This window comes from Sphaeramia orbicularis, unplaced genomic scaffold (genome assembly GCF_902148855.1).
Source record: "Sphaeramia orbicularis unplaced genomic scaffold, fSphaOr1.1, whole genome shotgun sequence".
In the NCBI taxonomy this organism is placed as follows: domain Eukaryota; kingdom Metazoa; phylum Chordata; class Actinopteri; order Kurtiformes; family Apogonidae; genus Sphaeramia; species Sphaeramia orbicularis.
In genome coordinates, this window is record NW_021941642.1 from 53,739 (window position 1) to 74,261 (window position 20,523).

A 20,523-nucleotide genomic window follows, 5' to 3' on the forward strand; every position below is an offset into this window, starting at 1 on the left:
TCTGTAGCTGTGATAGCAACCTCTTAGAACACTCCATCAGTACCATGTTCTCTGCCCTGCCCCATGACTGTCTGATAATAATAATAATAATAATAATAATAATAATAATAATAATAATAATAATAATAATAATAATAATAATAATAATAATAATAATAGATTAGGTTTGTATAGTTCTTTTTTGGTCACTCATAGTGCTTTACATTATTGGCCCATCCTTCATTGGCTCTCACAGTCCCCCTCTGGTGGTGGTAAACTCCATCTGCAGCCACAGCTGTCCTGGGGGGGGGGGGGGGGGGGGGCAGACTGACAGAAGTGTGGCTGACAATTCGCGCCTACGGCCCCTCCCACCACTCACCATTCATAGTCATTCACACACATTCATACACCAGTGTGAGTGACACTGGAGGTAAGGAGGGGGAAGTGTCTTGCCCAAGGACACAACAGACTGACCAGGACAGAGCAGGATTCAAACCGCCAACCCTTCGGTTATTGGCTGACCCGCTCTGCCACCTGAGCCACAGCCGGCCGGCTTGTTCCAGTCGTCTATTTGACATCAGGATGTCCTGGTTGTCCCGGCCGACATCTGAGCCGGTCTGACTCATTTATTGTACCGCTCATTCAGAGCTATAGGCCTACAGCGTAGAGGGCCTTGCCCAAGGGCACACCTGGATCCAAGTTTCACTCCTGCCAAGATTCAAACCAGCAACCTTCTGCCCCAAAGTCAGTGATGCATTATATATATATATATATATATATATATATATATGTGTGTGTGTGTATAATGAGTGTGTGAAATAATTTCTGTATTTTAAAGTCTCTTTAATGTGAGCCTCAGTCCCAGTCAGTTGATTTCTTTAGTTTTCCTTGAAGGTCCAGACTGAACAGAGAAGGACTGGAGGAAATGTTCATTATTGTGTCAGTCTGATCTGATCTGCAGACACTTCAGTCCATTTATAAACCACATGACTGGAGCTATCAGCTGACTGGAACTATCAGCTGACTGTTCATTCATCTCCTCCATTTCCTGGTCATGTGATCATTTGTGGTTCATTCGGATCCAAACCTGTTGAACGTCACTGCTGTAGTTGAACTGTTTGAAAACACACGTTCACACAGTTTTTAGAATCTGTAACTAAAGAGTTGAACCTTATGAGCGTTGGTTTGGGACACGAAAGTTTAGAACAGGGTGACATCACACCTGAGGTGGATCTGTAGTGTGCATTAGTGTGGAAACTGGGACGAACTGGGACAGACTGGGACAAATGGGTCAAACTGGGTCAAACTGGGTTAAACTGGGTCCTGTGTTTCCTCTGTTCCAGTGTCTCAGATGGTTCTTGCAGAGGTCTACTCCATCCAGGAACACCTCCATGTGGAGCGGACCTGCAGAGAAAGTGCTGAAGCCTTGGCGTCCCAGGTACAGTCCACAGTCCTCCTGCTCCTCATAGTCCTCCTGCTCCTCACAGTCCTCCTGCTCCTCACAGTCCATCTGCTCCTCAGTCCACCTTCTCCTCACAGTCCTCCTGCTCCTCACAGTCCATCTGCTCCTCAGTCCACCTTCTCCTCATAGTCCTCCTGCTCCTCACAGTCCTCCTGCTCTTCATAGTCCTCCTGCTCCTCACAGTCCTCCTGCTCTTCATAGTCCTCCTGCTCCTCACAGTCCTCCTGCTCCTCATAGTCCTCCTGCTCCTCACAGTCCTCCTGCTCCTCATAGTCCTCCTGCTCCTCACAGTCCACCTGCTCCTCATAGTCCTCCTGCTCCTCATAGTCCACCTGCTCCTCATAGTCCTCCTGCTCCTCACAGTCCTCCTGCTCCTCAGGGTCTGGGTGAAGGTGGACTTGTGTTTTGGGTTCCGTCCATTGGCTGGTTTTTCATCCTACACTTACATCTGTGAATATGTATTTATGTACTGCTCATATTTGGACATTTGTGTGTTTTAAATCCTCTTTGGTTCCTGGTGTTTACACTCATTTGTGCAGATGTAGAGCGTTGGCTGAAATCATCACTAATGGTGTTTTCTAATGGATGCACATGTGTGGAGGGGTTAGTCCTTTAAAGCAGCTGTTTACTTGGACTGGACTGGACTGGACTGTGACCGGACTGGACTGGACTGTGACCGGACTGGACTGGACTGTGACCGGACTGGACTGGACTGTGACTGGACTGGACTATGACCGGACTGGATTGGACTGGACTGGACTGGACTGTGACTGGACTGGACTGTGACCGGACTGGACTAGACTGGACTGGACTGTGACTGGACTGTGACTGGACTGGACTGTGACTGGACTGGACTATGACCAGACTGGACTGGACTGTGACTGGACTGTGACTGGACTGGACTGTGACTGGACTGGACTATGACCAGACTGGATTGGACTGGACTGGACTGGACTGTGACTGGACTGGACTGTGACCGGACTGGACTGGACTGGACTGGACTGTGACTGGACTGGACTGTGACCGGACTGGACTGGACTGTGACCGGACTGGACTGGACTGTGACTGGACTGTGACCAGACTGGACTGGACTGTGACTGGACTGTGACCAGACTGGACTGGACTGTGAGGACACACTGCTGGAGGACATATTTATTATAGGCTGGACTATTGAACGGTTATTAGGCACCAAATATGGACAGTTTGTTTCAACTCTACGGAAAACAGATGCATGTAGAGTTTAATCATTTATACAGAACTGTCAGAATTATTATTATAAGAATAAAAATAATAAAAAATATAGTTTTATTTAATATTTTTTTATGACTGTAATTAACATCAAATTAATAAGGATTAGACTGAGTGGAGTAAATTCCAATGCACTTCTTTTCTTTTCTTTTCTTTTCTTTTCTTTTCTTGCTGTTGTGGAAATAACAAAATGTTTTCATGTCGACACACGATAGAATCTGATGAATCTGATCAGTGATCAGAAATGACAGCTGTCAATCACATTTAAACACCAACAATTCAATCAAATATTCACCAGATACCCTGAGCAGGCCGACGGATGGCATACATTCATACGTTCATTCATACATTCATTCATTTATATGTTCATTCATTCATTCATTCATTTATATGTTCATTCTTCATCATCATTTTATAGTCTCATTCATTCATTCTATCATTCATACCAGAGAACTGCTGTAGAACACTTGTGTTCCACATGTGTTCCTTTTTTTTTCTTCCTTCTGTCTCTTCTTCTTCTGTTGTTTTTTTTATTCACTCCATGTTTCTTCCTCTGTGCTGTCAGTCAGACCTGAGCACATCCTGTGGAGTTTGTGTCACATGTTGTTTTTCTTTTCAGCCTGGATTTAACCCCGTTCGCTCCTGTTCTGACAAAAAGAAAAGAATCTTAGTTCTGTAGGAATCCCCCCCCCCCCCCCCCCCCCCCCCTTAAAGGGTCCAGTCCGTTTGGGTCCCACAGTTCAGGAACGGTCCCGTCTCCACATTAAATATGTCACTAACTGGGTTGGACCAATATTTACAGAGACATGAACCAGTTTGGATCCAAGAACCTTTGAATTATGGAAGTGCAGGACCACACTGCATGATGGGAAGTGAAGTTAAAAAGAGGAACAAGGCATTTAGTCCCACAGTCTGAACATAGAGAGAGAAAGAGAGAGAGAAAGAAAGAAAGAGAAAGAGAGAGAGAGAGAGAGAAAAAAAGAGAGATAGGTAAGGTATGCCCCCCCACCCCCCTGTGTGGCTTCCTGTGTACCTCAGTTTCATTCTGCAGGTGCACCTGGGTATTAATACTGTATACTAATATTGTATACTAATATTGTATACTAATACTGTATACTAATATTGTATACTAATATAGTATACTAATACTGTATACTAATACTGTATACTAATATTGTATACTAATATTGTATACTAATATTGTATACTAATACTGTATACTAATATTGTATACTAATATTGTATACTAATACTGTATACTAATATTGTATACTAATATTGTATACTAATACTGTATACTAATATTGTATACTAATACTGTATACTAATATAGTATACTAATACTGTATACTAATATTGTATACTAATATTGTATACTAATACTGTATACTAATATTGTATAGCAATATTGTATACTAATACTGTATACTAATATTGTATACTAATATTGTATACTAATATTGTATACTAATACTGTATATTAATACTGTATACTAATGCTGTATATTAATACTGTATACTAATGCTGTATATTAATACTGTATACTACTGCTGTATATTCATATACAGTCGTTCCAGTAGTTTTGGTCATTTCGTTAGTTTTCGTTAACCATCAGAGTCCTGCCTGGAACTAAACCCATGCATACAAACCCAGTGTGAGCGTCCACTGGTCCAGTGTGCGTTAACTCCGTCATAAACACAGACTGGACTCAGAGCACATCAGCTGATCAGACCTTTTTGGAGCCGTTTCAGTTGTGTTTTCCACTTCAGTCCGACCGCAGACGTCAGACGCCTTCAGCCCACAGTCCAGTGTCCCACACACACTCATCTGTCTGCACCACACATCTGTGAACACACACCCACAGGGCCACACAACACCTGCACTGCAGCACTGTGAACTGAACACACCACTGCAGGACCGTCTGCAACCAGTGTGTGTGTACGTGTGTGTGTGTGTGTGTGTACGTGTGTGTGTGTGTGTGTGTGTGTGTGTGTGTGTGTGTGTGTGTGTGTGTGTACGTGTGTGTGTGTGTGTGTGTACGTGTGTGTGTGTGTGTACGTGTGTGTGTGTGTGTACGTGTGTGTGTGTGTGTGTGTGTGTGTACGTGTGTGTGTGTGTATACATATGTGTGTGTGTACGTGTGTGTGTGTGTGTGTGTACGTGTGTGTGTGTGTGTGTGTACGTGTGTGTGTGTACGTGTGTGTGTGTGTGTGTACGTGTGTGTGTGTGTGTGTGTACGTGTGTGTGTGTGTGTGTACGTGTGTGTGTGTGTATACATATGTGTGTGTGTGTATACATATGTGTGTGTGTGTGTACGTGTGTGTGTGTGTGTGTACGTGTGTGTGTGTGTGTATACATATGTGTGTGTGTGTGTGTGTGTACGTGTGTGTGTGTGTGTATACATATGTGTGTGTGTGTGTGTGTACGTGTGTGTGTGTACGTGTGTGTGTGTGTGTGTATACATATGTGTGTGTGTGTGTACGTGTGTGTGTGTGTGTATACATATGTGTGTGTGTGTGTGTGTACGTGTGTGTGTGTGTGTGTACACATGTGTGTGTGTGTGTGTGTGTGTACGTGTGTGTGTGTGTGTGTACGTGTGTGTGTGTACGTGTGTGTGTGTGTGTGTGTGTACGTGTGTGTGTGTGTATACGTGTGTGTGTGTGTGTATGTGTGTGTGTGTATATGTGTGTGTGTGTGTGTGTGTGATCAGAGGTTAGCTGAAGGCCTGTGTCAGCTTTGATTTATCTGAGTATGTAATTTTTAGACGTGAATCTGTGGCCGATTGTAGATTATTATCTGAAGAATGCGATTCCATGTGATGTATTGTTGATTGCATTTCAGAAAAAAAAAAAAGCAGGGATGCGGTGTGAGGGGCATCATCAAAAGATGGAATTGCTGCAATCTGCTCCCACCAGGACGCCATTAATAAATGTTTCTTTTATGGCTGGGCTTTTTTCAATCACTCTCCTTTTTTTTTTTTTTTTTTTCTTTTTTTTATTCACTCTTGTCTCTTTTTTGCCACTTCTCCTCCGAAACACGCATAATAATAATGACATGCGTCTGGGTTCCATAGGCGTCATTCATGTTTTTACTTAGCCATGCTCGCCTTAATTGATACATATGCTGGAACTGGAGTAATGGAAGCAGCCGAGCGTGTGTCCGTCACGTAGAAACTGATCAATTTACCATGATTTTTCAAAAGGAAATGTGTGTGTGTGTGTGTGTGTGTGTGTGTGTGTGTGTGTGTGTGTGTGTGTGTGCCAGTTATCACACAGAAAAAAAGCCATGATGCACAGAAATGCAAATCTGTGTCACATCGAAAAACTGTGATTACGTCTAAAAGAAGAAGAGCTCCTCAGGCCTGTTTTCTTTGTCTCCTTCTCTCCTCCATCTGTTTTTTTTTTTCACCTTATCATTGCTTTTGCATTCATCCTGCCATTACAGCTGATTGCAGGGCCAAAGAAATGAGGAATTCAGAAAAACATCTCATCCTCCGCCCCGTCGCTCTCGTCTGCAGCGCTTCTACCTTATTTCTTTCAGCTTTTTTTTTATTTTTATTTTTATTTTCACCACTTTCTTTAAAGCACATTTGTCACTTTTATGTAGATTTGACAATGAAGGCGTTTCAATCGCTGAGCTCTTGTCGGCGTTCGGACTGACTTTACGCGTTCAGAGGCGGTTTTAGCGGTGCTCTATCACTCTATCGTCTGTGTGTTCAGAGTTTAGGTCAGAACATTTAATTTGTGCGTGTACGACACTCCATCACTAGGGCTGTGTATTGGGAAGAATCTTGCGATATGATACAAATCATGATATGATATATCACAATATATCTAGGGCTGTAATAAAATATTGGTTCTACAATATATCGCGACATTTCATTTCACAATACTGTATTGATCTCCGGTGGACTCACCACCCACCGAGGGAATCATAGGGGCCGGGTGCAATGTGGATTGGGTGGCAGTCGACGGCAGGGAGCCCGACAACCCGATCCCCGGACGCAGAGTCTGGCTCTTGGGACATGGAATGTCACTTCACTGGGAGGGAAGGAGCCGGAGCTTGTGAGGGAGGTTGAGAGATACCGTCTAGATATAGTCGGGCTCACCTCCATACACAGCTTGGGCTCTGGAACCCAACCCCTCGAAAGGGGCTGGACTCTCCACTTCTCTGGCGTTGCCCACGGTGAGAGGCGGTGGGCTGGTGTTGGCTTGCTCATAGCCCCTCAGCTCAGCCGCCATGTGTTGGAGTTCACCTCGGTGAACGAGAGGGTCGCGTCCCTACGCCTTCGGGTCGGGGACAGGTGCCTCACTGTTGTTTCGGCCTACGGGCCGAACAGCAGTGCAGAGTACCCGGCCTTCTTGGAGTCCCTGGGAGGGGTGCTGGATGGTGCTCCGACTGGGGACTCCATTGTTCTCCTGGGCGACTTCAATGCCCACGTGGGCAACGACAGTGAGACCTGGAGGGGGGTGATGGGGAGGACCGGCCTCCCTGATCTGAACCCGAGTGGTGTTCTGTTATTGGACTTCTGTGCTAGTCACAGTTTGTCCATAACAAACACCATGTTCCAACACAGGGATGTCCAGAAGTGCACTTGGCACCAGGACACCCTAGGCCGGAGGTCGATGATCGACTTCATTGTCGTATCATCAGACCTCCGACCGCGTGTTTTGGACACTCGGGTGAAGAGAGGGGCAGAGCTGTCAACCGATCACCACCTGGTGGTGAGTTGGATCCTCTGGCGAAGGAGGAAACCGGACCGACTCGGCAGGCCCAAACGTGTTGTGAGGGTCTGTTGGGAACATCTGGCAGAGCCTGATGTCAGTGCGGTCTTCAACTCAATCTTCAACACTGTTTACAGTGGAAGTGGGGAGCTGCTGACCTCGACTGGGGATGTTGTCGGACGGTGGAAGGAATACTTCGAGGATCTCCTCAATCCCACTGCCACGTCTTCCACAGAGGAAGCAGAGGCTGAGGTCTCAGAGGTGGACTGGTCCATCACCCAAGCTGAAGTCACCGAGGTGGTTGCCAAGCTCCTCGGTGGCAGGGCACCGGGGGTGGATGAGATTCGCCCTGAGTACCTTAAGTCTCTGGATGTGCAGGGACTGTCTTGGTTGACACGTCTCTGTAACATTGCGTGGCAGTCGGGGACAGTCCCTCTGGACTGGCAGACCGGGATGGTGGTTCCCCTTTTTAAGAAGGGGGACCGGAGGATGTGCTCCAACTATTGGGGGATCACACTCCTCAGCCTCCCGGGGAAAGTCTATTCCAGGTACTGGAGAGGAGGATCCGACCGATAGTCGAACCTCGGATCCAGGAGGAACAATGCGGTTTTCGTCCCGGTCGTGGAACGCTGGACCAGCTCTATACTCTCCATCGGGTGCTCGAGGGTTCATGGGAGTTCGCCCAACCAGTCCACATGTGTTTTGTGGATCTGGAGAAGGCGTTCGACCGTGTCCCTCGTGGTATCCTGTGGGGGGTGCTTCGGGAGTATGGGGTCCGGGGCCCTCTGCTGAGGGCAGTCTGGTCCTTGTATGACCGAAGCAGGAGCCTGGTTCGCATTGCCGGCAGTAAGTCAGACCTGTTCCAGGTGCACGTTGGACTCCAGCAGGGCTGCCCTTTGTCACCGGTTCTGTTCATTATTTTTATGGACAGAATTTCTCAGCGCAGCCAGGGGCCAGAGGGGTCTGGTTTGGGGACCACAGGATTTCATCTCTGCTTTTTGCAGATGACGTTGTCCTGTTGGCCTCATCAAACCTGGACCTTCAGCGTGCACTGGGGCGGTTTGCAGCCGAGTGTGAAGCGAGCGGGATGAGGATCAGCACCTCCAAATCCGAGGCCATGGTTCTTGACCGGAAAAAGGTGGTCTGCCCTCTCCGGGTCGGTGGGGAGTCTTTGCCCCAAGTGGAGGAGTTCAAGTATCTGGGTCTGGTTCACAGTGAGGGAAGGATGGAGCGTCAGATGGACAGACAGATTGGTGCAGCGTCTGCAGTGATGCAGTCGCTGTACCGGTCTGTCGTGGTTCAGAAGGAGCTGAGCCGAGAGGAGAAGCTCTGGATTTACCGGTCAGTCTATGTTCCTACCCTCACCTATGGTCATGAGCTTTGGGTCAGGACCAAAAGGACCAGATCCCAGATACAAGCGGTCCAAATGAGTTTCCTCCGTCGGGTGGCTGGGCGCACCCTTAGGGATAGGGGGAGGAGCTCAGTCACCAGGGAGGAGCTCGGAGTAGAACCGCTGCTCCTCCACGTCCAGAGGAACCAGCTGAGGTGGATCAGACATCTGTTTCAGATGCCTCCTGGACGCCTCCCTGGGAGGTGTTCCGGGCATGTCCCACCGGGAGGAGACCTGAGGGAAGACCCAGGATACGTTGGAGAGACTATGTCTGTGGGCTGGACTGGGAACGCCTCGGGGTCCTCCCGGAAGAGCTGGAGGAGGAGTCTGAGGAGAGGGAAGTCTGGGCATCCCTGCTTAGACTGTTACCCCCGCGACCTGGCCCCGGATAAGCGGAAGAAAATGGATGGATGGATACTGTATTGATATTAAAAAGTATTGTATGGATATTTTTGGGTATTTATTCAAATGCAGATATTGTGGAGGTTCATTTTTGTTTTTGTAATTTTTTTCTTGATTGTTTATATTCTTATTATTTAACACTGTTTTTTTTTTTTTTAACTCTTTCATGCATGAATTATGAGAACTTTAGTCAAGGTTGTTTTCCTGTTTTAATTCCTCTTTAGGCATGAAAAAACAATGCAATTAATTTTTTCTAATCAACCTGTCTTTTATGAAGGTACATTTGTTTCTTTATTGCTTTAACAAAAAAAAATTCAATTAAAAAAAGTGTTTGAATGCAAAAAAAAAAAAAAAAATTACGATCCAAAAAATTGCATTTGAAGACTTTTTTTCTTTGAAGTGAATTTTTTTATTATTATTCATTACTTATATTTTATTTTTATTTTTTAGAATTTATTTTCCTTTTTTTAAATTTTATTTTCACCACTTTTTTTAAAGCACATTTATGTAGATTTGACGGTAAGGGTGTTTCCAATCGATGAGCTCTTGTCGGCGTTCGGACTGACTTTACGTGTTTAGAGGCGGTTTTAGCGGCGCTCTATCGTCTGTGTGTTCGGAGTTTAGGTCGGAATGTTTCATTTGTGCTGACGACACTGCGTGTAGGAGGCTCCGTCACTAGGGCTGTGTATTGGGAAGAATCTGGAGATAAGATACAAATCACAATACTAGGATCACGATACGATATATCACGATATATCTAGGAGTGTTAGAAAATATTGGTTCTGCAATATAGAATAAAAAACAATAGAATAGAATAGAATAGAATAGAATGTCTTTATTGTCATTGTACAGGTACAACTAAATTAAAAAAGTGCAATCATCCTAGTTGCCATAAAAAAAAAGTATAAATAATGTATAAAAGAGTATAAAAACTGAAATATAAAAGAAAAAGCTTGATGGCATAAATATCTAAAAAAACAAAAAAAAAAAAGCAGCATAGATAAAGAGTGTTAATAAGTTAAAAGACACATAAAACATTTTCATGAACTCTGGACAGCATTCAGCAGTCCACACAGTTCATGAACGTCCAGCAGAGTTCAGTGGAATTCTGGCCCCGGGATAGAAACTGTTTTTTAGACGGTTTGTGCTGGACTTTAGTGTCTGCAAACGTCTGCCAGAGGGTCAAAGGTCAAAAAGTGGAAAGCCAGGGTGGGTTAATATATCGCGATATTTCATTTCACAATACTGTATCGATATTAAAAAGTACTGTATGGATATTTTTAGGTATTTATTCAAATGCAGATATTGTGGAGGTTCATTTTAGTTTTTTTGTTTTTCTTTTTTGTTTCTATTTTATTTATTATTTAACACTCTTTTATTAAATAATATTTGTTCCTTTGTTGGGATTGAACTCAAATCCTGTTCTGATGTTTGTCGTGAACTAATAGAATCTGAACATTTGAACAGGATCTGAAACTGGAATGTCTGTAAAACATTTGGTGATAGAACATTAGATCCTGTTGGGATCAAAGACAAATGTGTTTAGTATTTGTGCAGATTTATGATGGAATTCAATTCTTCAAGGAAATAATCATTTAAATCACTGCCCCCCCCCCCCCCCCCCCCCCCCCCCCCTTCATCATGTGACCTGCTCCACCTGTTAAATGTGTTCCAGAACAGTCTTTGGGTCAGACTCTTCCATTCAGGTGGATCATAATGACAGTCTTTCCTTTGTACTGTGCTCATTAAAGAGGGTCAAACTAATTAACAAATCACAGATTTGAGTCGTCAGTGCATTTTAGAAAATGTCAGCAGTGTTTACCTGAACAATGGACTCATAATGTGAATAATAGTGTCCTCAGAATAGAAGAGTGTCCTGTCAGGATGCTCCAATCAGACGGATGGAGGAAACCTTCAACGGCAAAATATGACGACCAATAATAATAATAATAATAATAATAATAATAATAATAATAACATGTGTGTGGTTGGAATAAATCTGTTCTTTTGAAGTCCGACACAAACAGTAAAAAACCCAAAGTGTTGTGGATTTTAAAGACCTTCAGTTTTGTCATAAACATGTGAACATGTTGAAGGCGTTAATGTTTAAAAGGATCCAAACAGCACAAACTAAAACACCACTTGGTCCATGTTCTGAGTACAGGTGGAACCCTTCAGACCACTGGTCCTGTCCAAACCCACTGGCTTCAGTTTGTGCAGGTTGGAGTTTTTAAACAATAGAGAAGGTTCTGGTACCAGGTCCTTTATTTACTGAGGCTGGATTCACTCCTGCTGAGTTTGGTTCATTTAAAACAGACCAGAGTTCATTTAAAACAGTTCATTTAAAACAGACCAGAGTTCATTTAAAACAGTTCATTTAAAACAGACCAGAGTTCATTTAAAACAGTTCATTTAAAACAGACCAGAGTTCATTTAAAACAGTTCATTTAAAACAGACCAGAGTTCATTTAAAACAGACCAGAGTTCATTTAAAACAGACCAGAGTTCGTTTAAAACAGTTCATTTAAAACAGACCAGAGTTCATTTAAAACAGTTCATTTAAAACAGACCAGAGTTCGTTTAAAACAGTTCATTTAAAACAGACCAGAGTTCATTTAAAACAGACCAGAGTTCATTTAAAACAGTTCATTTAAAACAGACCAGAGTTCATTTAAAACAGACCAGAGTTCATTTAAAACAGACCAGAGTTCATTTAAAACAGTTTATTTAAAACAGACCAGAGTTCCTTTAAAACAGTTCATTTAAAACAGACCAGAGTTCATTTAAAACAGACCAGAGTTCATTTAAAACAGACCAGAGTTCATTTAAAACAGTTTATTTAAAACAGACCAGAGTTCCTTTAAAACAGTTCATTTAAAACAGACCAGAGTTCATTTAAAACAGTTCATTTAAAACAGACCAGAGTTCATTTAAAACAGACCAGAGTTCATTTAAAACAGACCAGAGTTCATTTAAAACAGTTCATTTAAAACAGACCAGAGTTCATTTAAAACAGACCAGAGTTCGTTTAAAACAGTTCGTTTCAAACAGACCAGAGTTCATTTAAAACAGTTCATTTAAAACAGACCAGAGTTCGTTTAAAACAGTTCATTTAAAACAGACCAGAGTTCATTTAAAACAGACCAGAGTTCATTTAAAACAGTTCATTTAAAACAGACCAGAGTTCATTTAAAACAGTTCATTTAAAACAGACCAGAGTTAATTTAAAACAGTTCATTTAAAACAGACCAGAGTTCATTTAAAACAGTTCATTTAAAACAGACCAGAGTTCATTTAAAACAGGTCATTTAAAACAGACCAGAGTTCATTTAAAACAGTTCATTTAAAACAGACCAGAGTTAATTTAAAACAGTTCATTTAAAACAGACCAGAGTTCATTTAAATCAGTTCATTTAAAACAGACCAGAGTTCATTTAAAACAGTTCATTTAAAACAGACCAGAGTTCATTTAAAACAGTTTATTTAAAACAGACCAGAGTTCATTTAAAACAGTTTATTTAAAACAGACCAGAGTTCATTTAAAACAGTTTATTTAAAACAGACCAGAGTTCATTTAAAACAGGTCATTTAACACAGACCAGAGTTCCTTTAAAACAGTTCATTTAACACAGACCAGAGTTCATTTAAAACAGTTCATTTAAAACAGACCAGAGTTCGTTTAAAACAGTTCATTTAAAACAGACCAGAGTTCATTTTAAACAGTTCATTTAAAACAGACCAGAATTCATTTAAAACAGTTCATTTAAAACAGACCAGAGTTCCTTTAAAACAGTTCATTTAACACAGACCAGAGTTCATTTAAAACAGTTCATTTAAAACAGACCAGAGTTCGTTTAAAACAGTTCATTTAAAACAGACCAGAGTTCATTTAAAAAAGACCAGAGTTCGTTTAAAACAGTTCATTTAAAACAGACCAGAGTTCATTTAAAACAGTTCATTTAAAACAGACCAGAGTTCATTTAAAACAGTTCATTTAAAACAGACCAGAGTTCATTTAAAACAGTTCATTTAAAACAGACCAGAGTTCATTTAAATCAGTTCATTTAAAACAGACCAGAGTTCATTTAAAACAGTTTATTTAAAACAGACCAGAGTTCATTTAAAACAGGTCATTTAACACAGACCAGAGTTCCTTTAAAACAGTTCATTTAACACAGACCAGAGTTCATTTAAAACAGTTCATTTAAAACAGACCAGAGTTCGTTTAAAACAGTTCATTTAAAACAGACCAGAGTTCATTTTAAACAGTTCATTTAAAACAGACCAGAGTTCCTTTAAAACAGTTCATTTAGCACAGACCAGAGTTCATTTAAAACAGTTCATTTAAAACAGACCAGAGTCCGTTTAAAACAGTTCATTTAAAACAGACCAGAGTTCATTTAAAAAAGACCAGAGTTCATTTAAAACAGTTCATTTAAAACAGACCAGAGTTCGTTTAAAACAGTTCATTTAAAACAGACCAGAGTTCATTTAAAACAGTTCATTTAAAACAGACCAGAGTTCATTTAAAACAGTTCATTTAAAACAGACCAGAGTTCGTTTAAAACAGTTCATTTAAAACAGACCAGAGGTCTAATGAGGACAGCCGAGGACCAATGAGGACAGACGAGGACCAATGAGGACAGACGAGGACTAATGAGGACAGACGAGGACCAGTGAGGACAGACGAGGACCAATAAGGACCAATGAGGACAGACGAGGACCAATGAGGACAGACGAGGACTAATGAGGACAGACGAGGACCAGTGAGGACAGACGAGGAGCAATGAGGACAGACGAGGACTAATGAGGACAGATGAGGACCAATAAGGACCAATGAGGACAGACGAGGACCAATGAGGACAGACGAGGACTAATGAGGACAGCCGAGGACCAATGAGGACAGACGAGGACTAATGAGGACAGACAAGGACCAATGAGGACAGACGAGGACCAATGAGGACAGACGAGGACCAGTGAGGACAGACTAGGACAGATGAGGACCAATGAGGACAGACAAGGACCAGTGAGGACAGACTAGGACAGATGAGGACCAATGAGGACAGACGAGGACCAGTGAGGACAGACTAGGACAGATGAGGACAGTTGTGGACCAGTGAGGACACTGGATGTCTCCTGGACATGTGGTCACATGTCCATTGGACCACACTGTCTCCAATCAGCTGTTGTGGACAGCTGACAGTATTTAAATGTGTGTCTGTCCAAATAAAACACAGATTCTGAAAACCACAACTGTACAGAGGACCGCCATGTTTGTTTACATCAACACCCGCCATCTCTAACTGACCCCGCCCCTGATTGACCCCGCCCCTGGCTTTTCTGTCCAATGCCAGTGCAGTTGGTCACATGATGCTTGTGTTTACACTTTTTGGTACATTAGCAAAAAGTGGAATGAGAATGAGATGGAACCAAAGGAAGAAAAACCAAGTCTGCATTTAATCTGAAGCAAAGAAGTGAAACCAAAGGACACATCTACTACAGTTACTATAGTTACTTTATGTACTTTATCTACTTTATCTACTTTATGTACTTTATCTACTTTATCTACTTTATGTACTTTATTTACTTTATTTACTTTTTTTTTTAACTTTATGTACTTTATGCACTTTATATACTTTTTCTACTTTATGTACTTAATCTACTTTATTTACAAAACCAGAAGGAAAAACTGTTGATGTTTGTGATGCTGATGTTTGATGTCACAGTTGAACCGACAGAACCGTTCTCTGAAGAGGAAGAGTATGATGATCCTGTCCCACCTGAGTCCAGAGACCATCAGTGAGATCAACCTGGACCAAGACCAGGACCAAGAAGAACTGCAAGGAGATGACGACATCTGCCTGTCAGCCAAGTGTCAGTCCACCATTACAGGTACTGACCACCATTACACATACAGACCACCATTACAGGTCCAATCCACCATTACAGGTACAGACCACCATTACAGGTACTGACCACCATTACACATACAGACCACCATTACAGGTCCAATCCACCATTACAGGTACAGACCACCATTACAGGTACAGTCCACCATTACACATACAGACCACCATTACAGGTCCAATCCACCATTACAGGTACAGACCACCATTACAGGTACAGTCCACCATTACACATACAGTCCACCATTACAGGTACTGACCACCATTACACATACAGACCACCATTACAGGTCCAATCCACCATTACAGGTACAGACCACCATTACAGGTACAGTCCACCATTACACATACAGACCACCATTACAGGTACAGTCCACCATTACAGGTACAGACCACCATTACAGGTACTGACCACCATTACACATACAGACCACCATTACAGGTCCAATCCACCATTACAGGTACAGACCACCATTACAGGTACAGTCCACCATTACACATACAGACCACCATTACAGGTACAGTCCACCATTACAGGTACAGACCACCATTACACGTACAGACCACCATTACACATACAGACCACCATTACAGGTACAGACCATCATTACAGGTACAGTCCGCCATTACAGGTACAGTCCACCATTACAGGTCCAATCCACCATTACAGGTACAGACCACCATTACAGGTCCAATCCACCATTACAGGTACAGACCACCATTACAGGTACAGTCCACCATTACAGGTACAGTCCACCATTACAGGTCCAATCCACCATTACAGGTACAGACCACCATTACAGGTCCAATCCACCATTACAGGTACAGACCACCATTACAGGTACTGACCACCATTACACATACAGACCACCATTACAGGTCCAATCCACCATTACAGGTACAGACCACCATTACAGGTACAGTCCACCATTACACATACAGACCACCATTACAGGTCCAATCCACCATTACAGGTACAGACCACCATTACAGGTACAGTCCACCATTACAGGTACAGACCACCATTACACGTACAGACCACCATTACACATACAGACCACCATTACAGGTACAGACCATCATTACAGGTACAGTCCGCCATTACAGGTACAGTCCACCATTACAGGTCCAATCCACCATTACAGGTACAGACCACCATTACAGGTCCAATCCACCATTACAGGTACAGACCACCATTACAGGTACAGTCCACCATTACAGGTACAGTCCACCATTACAGGTCCAATCCACCATTACAGGTACAGACCACCATTACAGGTCCAATCCACCATTACAGGTACAGTCCACCATTACAGGTCCAATCCACCATTACAGGTACAGACCACCATTACAGGTACAGTCCACCATTACAGGTACAGTCCACCATTAGAGGTACAGTCCACCATTACAGGTACAGTCCACCATTACAGGTCCAGACCACCATTACAGGTCCAATCCACCATTACAGGTACAGACCACCATTACAGGTACAGTCCACCATTACAGGTACAGTCCACCATTACAGGTACAGTCCACCATTACAGGTCCAGACCACCATTACAGGTCCAATCCACCATTACAGGTACAGACCACCATTACAGGTACTGACCACCATTACACATACAGACCCCCATTACAGGTACAGTCCACCATTACACATACAGACCACCATTACAGGTCCAATCCACCATTACACGTACAGACCACCATTACACATACAGACCACCATTACAGGTACAGACCATCATTACAGGTACAGTCCACCATTACAGGTACAGTCCACCATTACAGGTACAGTCCACCATTACAGGCACAGACCAACATTACACATACAGACCACCATTACAGGTACAGACCACCATTACAGGTACAGTCCACCATTACAGGTACAGACCACCATTACAGGTACAGACCACCATTACACATACAGACCACCATTACAGGTACAGACCATCATTACAGGTACAGTCCACCATTACACATACAGACCACCATTACACATACAGACCACCATTACAGGTACAGTCCACCATTACAGGTACAGACCACCATTACAGGTCCAATCCACCATTACAGGTACAGACCATCCTTACAGGTACAGACCACCATTACAGGTACAGACCACCATTACACATACAGACCACCATTACAGGTACAGACCACCATTACACATACAAACCACCATTACAGGTACAGTCCACCATTACACATACAGACCACCATTACAGGTACAGTCCACCATTACACATACAGACCACCATTACAGGTACAGACCATCATTACAGGTACAGACCACCATTACACATACAGACCACCATTACAGGTACAGACCATCATTACAGGTACAGACCACCATTACAGGTACAGACCACCATTACAGGTACAGTCCACCATTACACATACAGACCACCATTACAGGTACAGACCATCATTACAGGTACAGACCATCATTACAGGTATAGACCACCATTACAGGTATAGACCACCATTACAGGTACAGTCCACCATTACAGGTACAGACCATCATTACAGGTATAGACCACCATTACAGGTACAGACCATCATTACAGGTACAGACCACCATTACAGGTATAGACCACCATTACAGGTACAGACCATCATTACAGGTACAGACCACCATTACAGGTACAGACCACCATTACAGGTACAGACCACCATTACAGGTACAGACCATCATTACAGGTATAGACCACCATTACAGGTACAGACCACCATTACAGGTACAGACCACCATTACACATACAGACCACCATTACAGGTATAGACCACCATTACAGGTACAGACCACCATTACAGGTACAGACCATCATTACAGGTATAGACCACCATTACAGGTACAGACCATCATTACAGGTACAGACCACCATTACAGGTACAGACCATCATTACAGGTACAGACCACCATTACAGGTACAGACCACCATTACAGGTATAGACCACCATTACAGGTACAGACCATCATTACAGGTACAGACCACCATTACAGGTACAGACCACCATTACACATACAGACCACCATTACAGGTACAGACCACCATTACAGGTACAGACCATCATTACAGGTCCAGACCACCATTACAGGTCCAGACCACCATTACAGGTACAGACCATCATTACAGGTACAGACCACCATTACAGGTATAGACCACCATTACACATACAGACCACCATTACAGGTATAGACCACCATTACAGGTACAGACCACCATTACACATACAGACCACCATTACAGGTACAGACCACCATTACACATACAGGCCACCATTACAGGTACAGACCACCATTACAGGTATAGACCACCATTACAGGTCCAGACCACCATTACAGGTCCAGACCACCATTACAGGTACAGTCCACCATTACAGGTCCAGACCACCATTACAGGTCCAGACCACCATTACAGGTCCAGACCACCATTGAACACCATTTGTGTTTAGTTTTGGGAGCGTATACATTAAATAAATCATCGTTAAAAACTGGATGTTCTTCTGAAAATCGTCCTCTACGATCCTTTCCCAGTTCTTTCTGTTCTTCCACGTCTGACTGAGGACTAATTGTTTTTGGGGCTGAAGTGCTGAAACCTGCTGTAGATCTAATGTATTGTCGGTTTTGGTCTTTGATTTGATATTAATAGGACAAATGCATCCTTTAAGTCAACAGCCTGAGAATATTGTAAAAATAGGAGGCACTTGTTTATGTGCTGTCAGCTCCGATCCCACAGACGGACCTCCGAAGGTTTAATGAGTCTTAACTAGTGCAGCACTTTACCAACTACCAGCCGTCTGCAAATGTCACCGTCTGTTCCTTTAGTCCAACGCTAATTATATCTCAGGTGATAATGGATTTTTTTTTCCTGTTATGTTGTTCGAGGCCGTCGGCAGTAAAAAGGGAGAGATAATCATGTCATTTGCAAATGATATACTCTGATGTGGAAGATGATTGAAGGCAGAAGAAGTCGACTCGCTGGAAGATTGTGGGCTTATTATGTTGAAAATTCATAATTGCATGTTAATGGACAGGCTCGTCAAAGCACTTCCTGTCCACCGGGGACGCTCCGAGTGCACAGACGGGGACTTTATACATGTGTAGGACTTACACTAGAATACGCCCAGGAAGGGGAGGGGCTTTAGTGAAAATATGGACACCTTTAACTGAGTGTATCACATGTTATCAGACAAATGGTGCTGATTTATGGAGCTGTACGCGGTTTATTTAGGCTTTTTTATTTTATTTTTATTGATTTCATTTATTAATTAATTAGTGTTTTTTACAGTGGCGTATTAGGGCCACATAAGAAAATAAAAACACTTTTCACTGCAAGAATAAAGTCATTAATTAACCGGAATAAAGTCATAGTTTTAAAAAACATTATTTAATGAAAATAAAGTCCTTATTTTAAAAAATAATGAGTTTTTTAAAACTACAACTTTATTCTTGTTAATTAATGACTTTATTCTCGTAGTGACAAGTGTTTTTATTTTCTTATGTGGCCCTAATACGCTGCCGTATTTTTTGCTTTCATTCATTTATTTCTTTGGGGGAATGTGTTGCTTAAATGTTTGCTTTATGTTGAGTATAATGTTAATTATTGTGAATATAAAGTTCAATAAAGATATCGTTTAATAGAAAAATAAAAATCAAATAAAACTAGGCCCAGGGTGTGTTAGTGTCTGCAGGTGAAGTCCACAGCAGCGTTTTAAACCTTCTTCTGGCATTTTCTCTGTCAGAATACTTAGCCTGTTTAATAAAGGCCATCACATCCCTCCTCTCACAGACTCCTGAGGTGTCGCTGACCCTTTTCCGCTTAAGTATCCTCCTAAATGTCTCCTAGTCCTGCTGGGAGACGCTTCATGTTAACTGTTAATCTTTCTAAATTTTATGCCATTAACACACAAAGTAGTTGACTGACATTGCAACTTCAAACATTAACAAAACAGCGCGTGTCCGCTGCCGAATATTTACACTAATTACAATTGAAAAGATAATAATGCTTTTACTGATGCTTTAACATGGGTCTTTTTTTTGTTTGTTTGGTTGTTTTTGTTTTTAGAGCTGAAAAAGGAGTTGGAAATGGCTCGAAAAGACAAAACTCAGGCAGCGGAGGACGTTGAAGTGGTACGAGAACAACTGAGGGAAACCAGAGAAGAGGTATGGAAGAGAAAAACTGTCCTGTTAGAAACCAGGAGAATGTTCTGAACCTGCTCAGACCCAGCGGTGGGTTTTCTGTCCACGTTTATGGACAAGAGTTTCACAACTTTATACAAAAAAAAAAGAAAACTGTCCACCACAAAGGACATTCCATACAAATGTTAAAAACTGCATCTGAACAAACTGTTGATGCTTCCATGATGTTTCCAATATAGACACTGATTTAATAAAAAACAAAAAA

The 20,523-nt window shown here is 42.5% G+C and overlaps 1 protein-coding gene and 1 pseudogene across 1 annotated transcript in view; one reads left to right on the forward strand and one right to left on the reverse strand.

The window, feature by feature from the left end:
• LOC115416676 (shootin-1-like) overlaps positions 1-46 on the reverse strand; it is a 32,527-nt pseudogene extending 32,481 nt beyond the window's left edge.
• The window catches only part of shtn1 (shootin 1), a 49,765-nt gene continuing 29,286 nt past the window's right edge, over positions 45-20,523 (forward strand). The window contains exons 1-4 of the mRNA XM_030130525.1: positions 45-69; positions 1,323-1,417; positions 14,933-15,098; positions 20,185-20,282. Of these exons, the coding sequence (XP_029986385.1) occupies positions 45-69; positions 1,323-1,417; positions 14,933-15,098; positions 20,185-20,282 (384 nt within the window). The remainder of the gene's footprint in view (positions 70-1,322; positions 1,418-14,932; positions 15,099-20,184; positions 20,283-20,523) is intronic.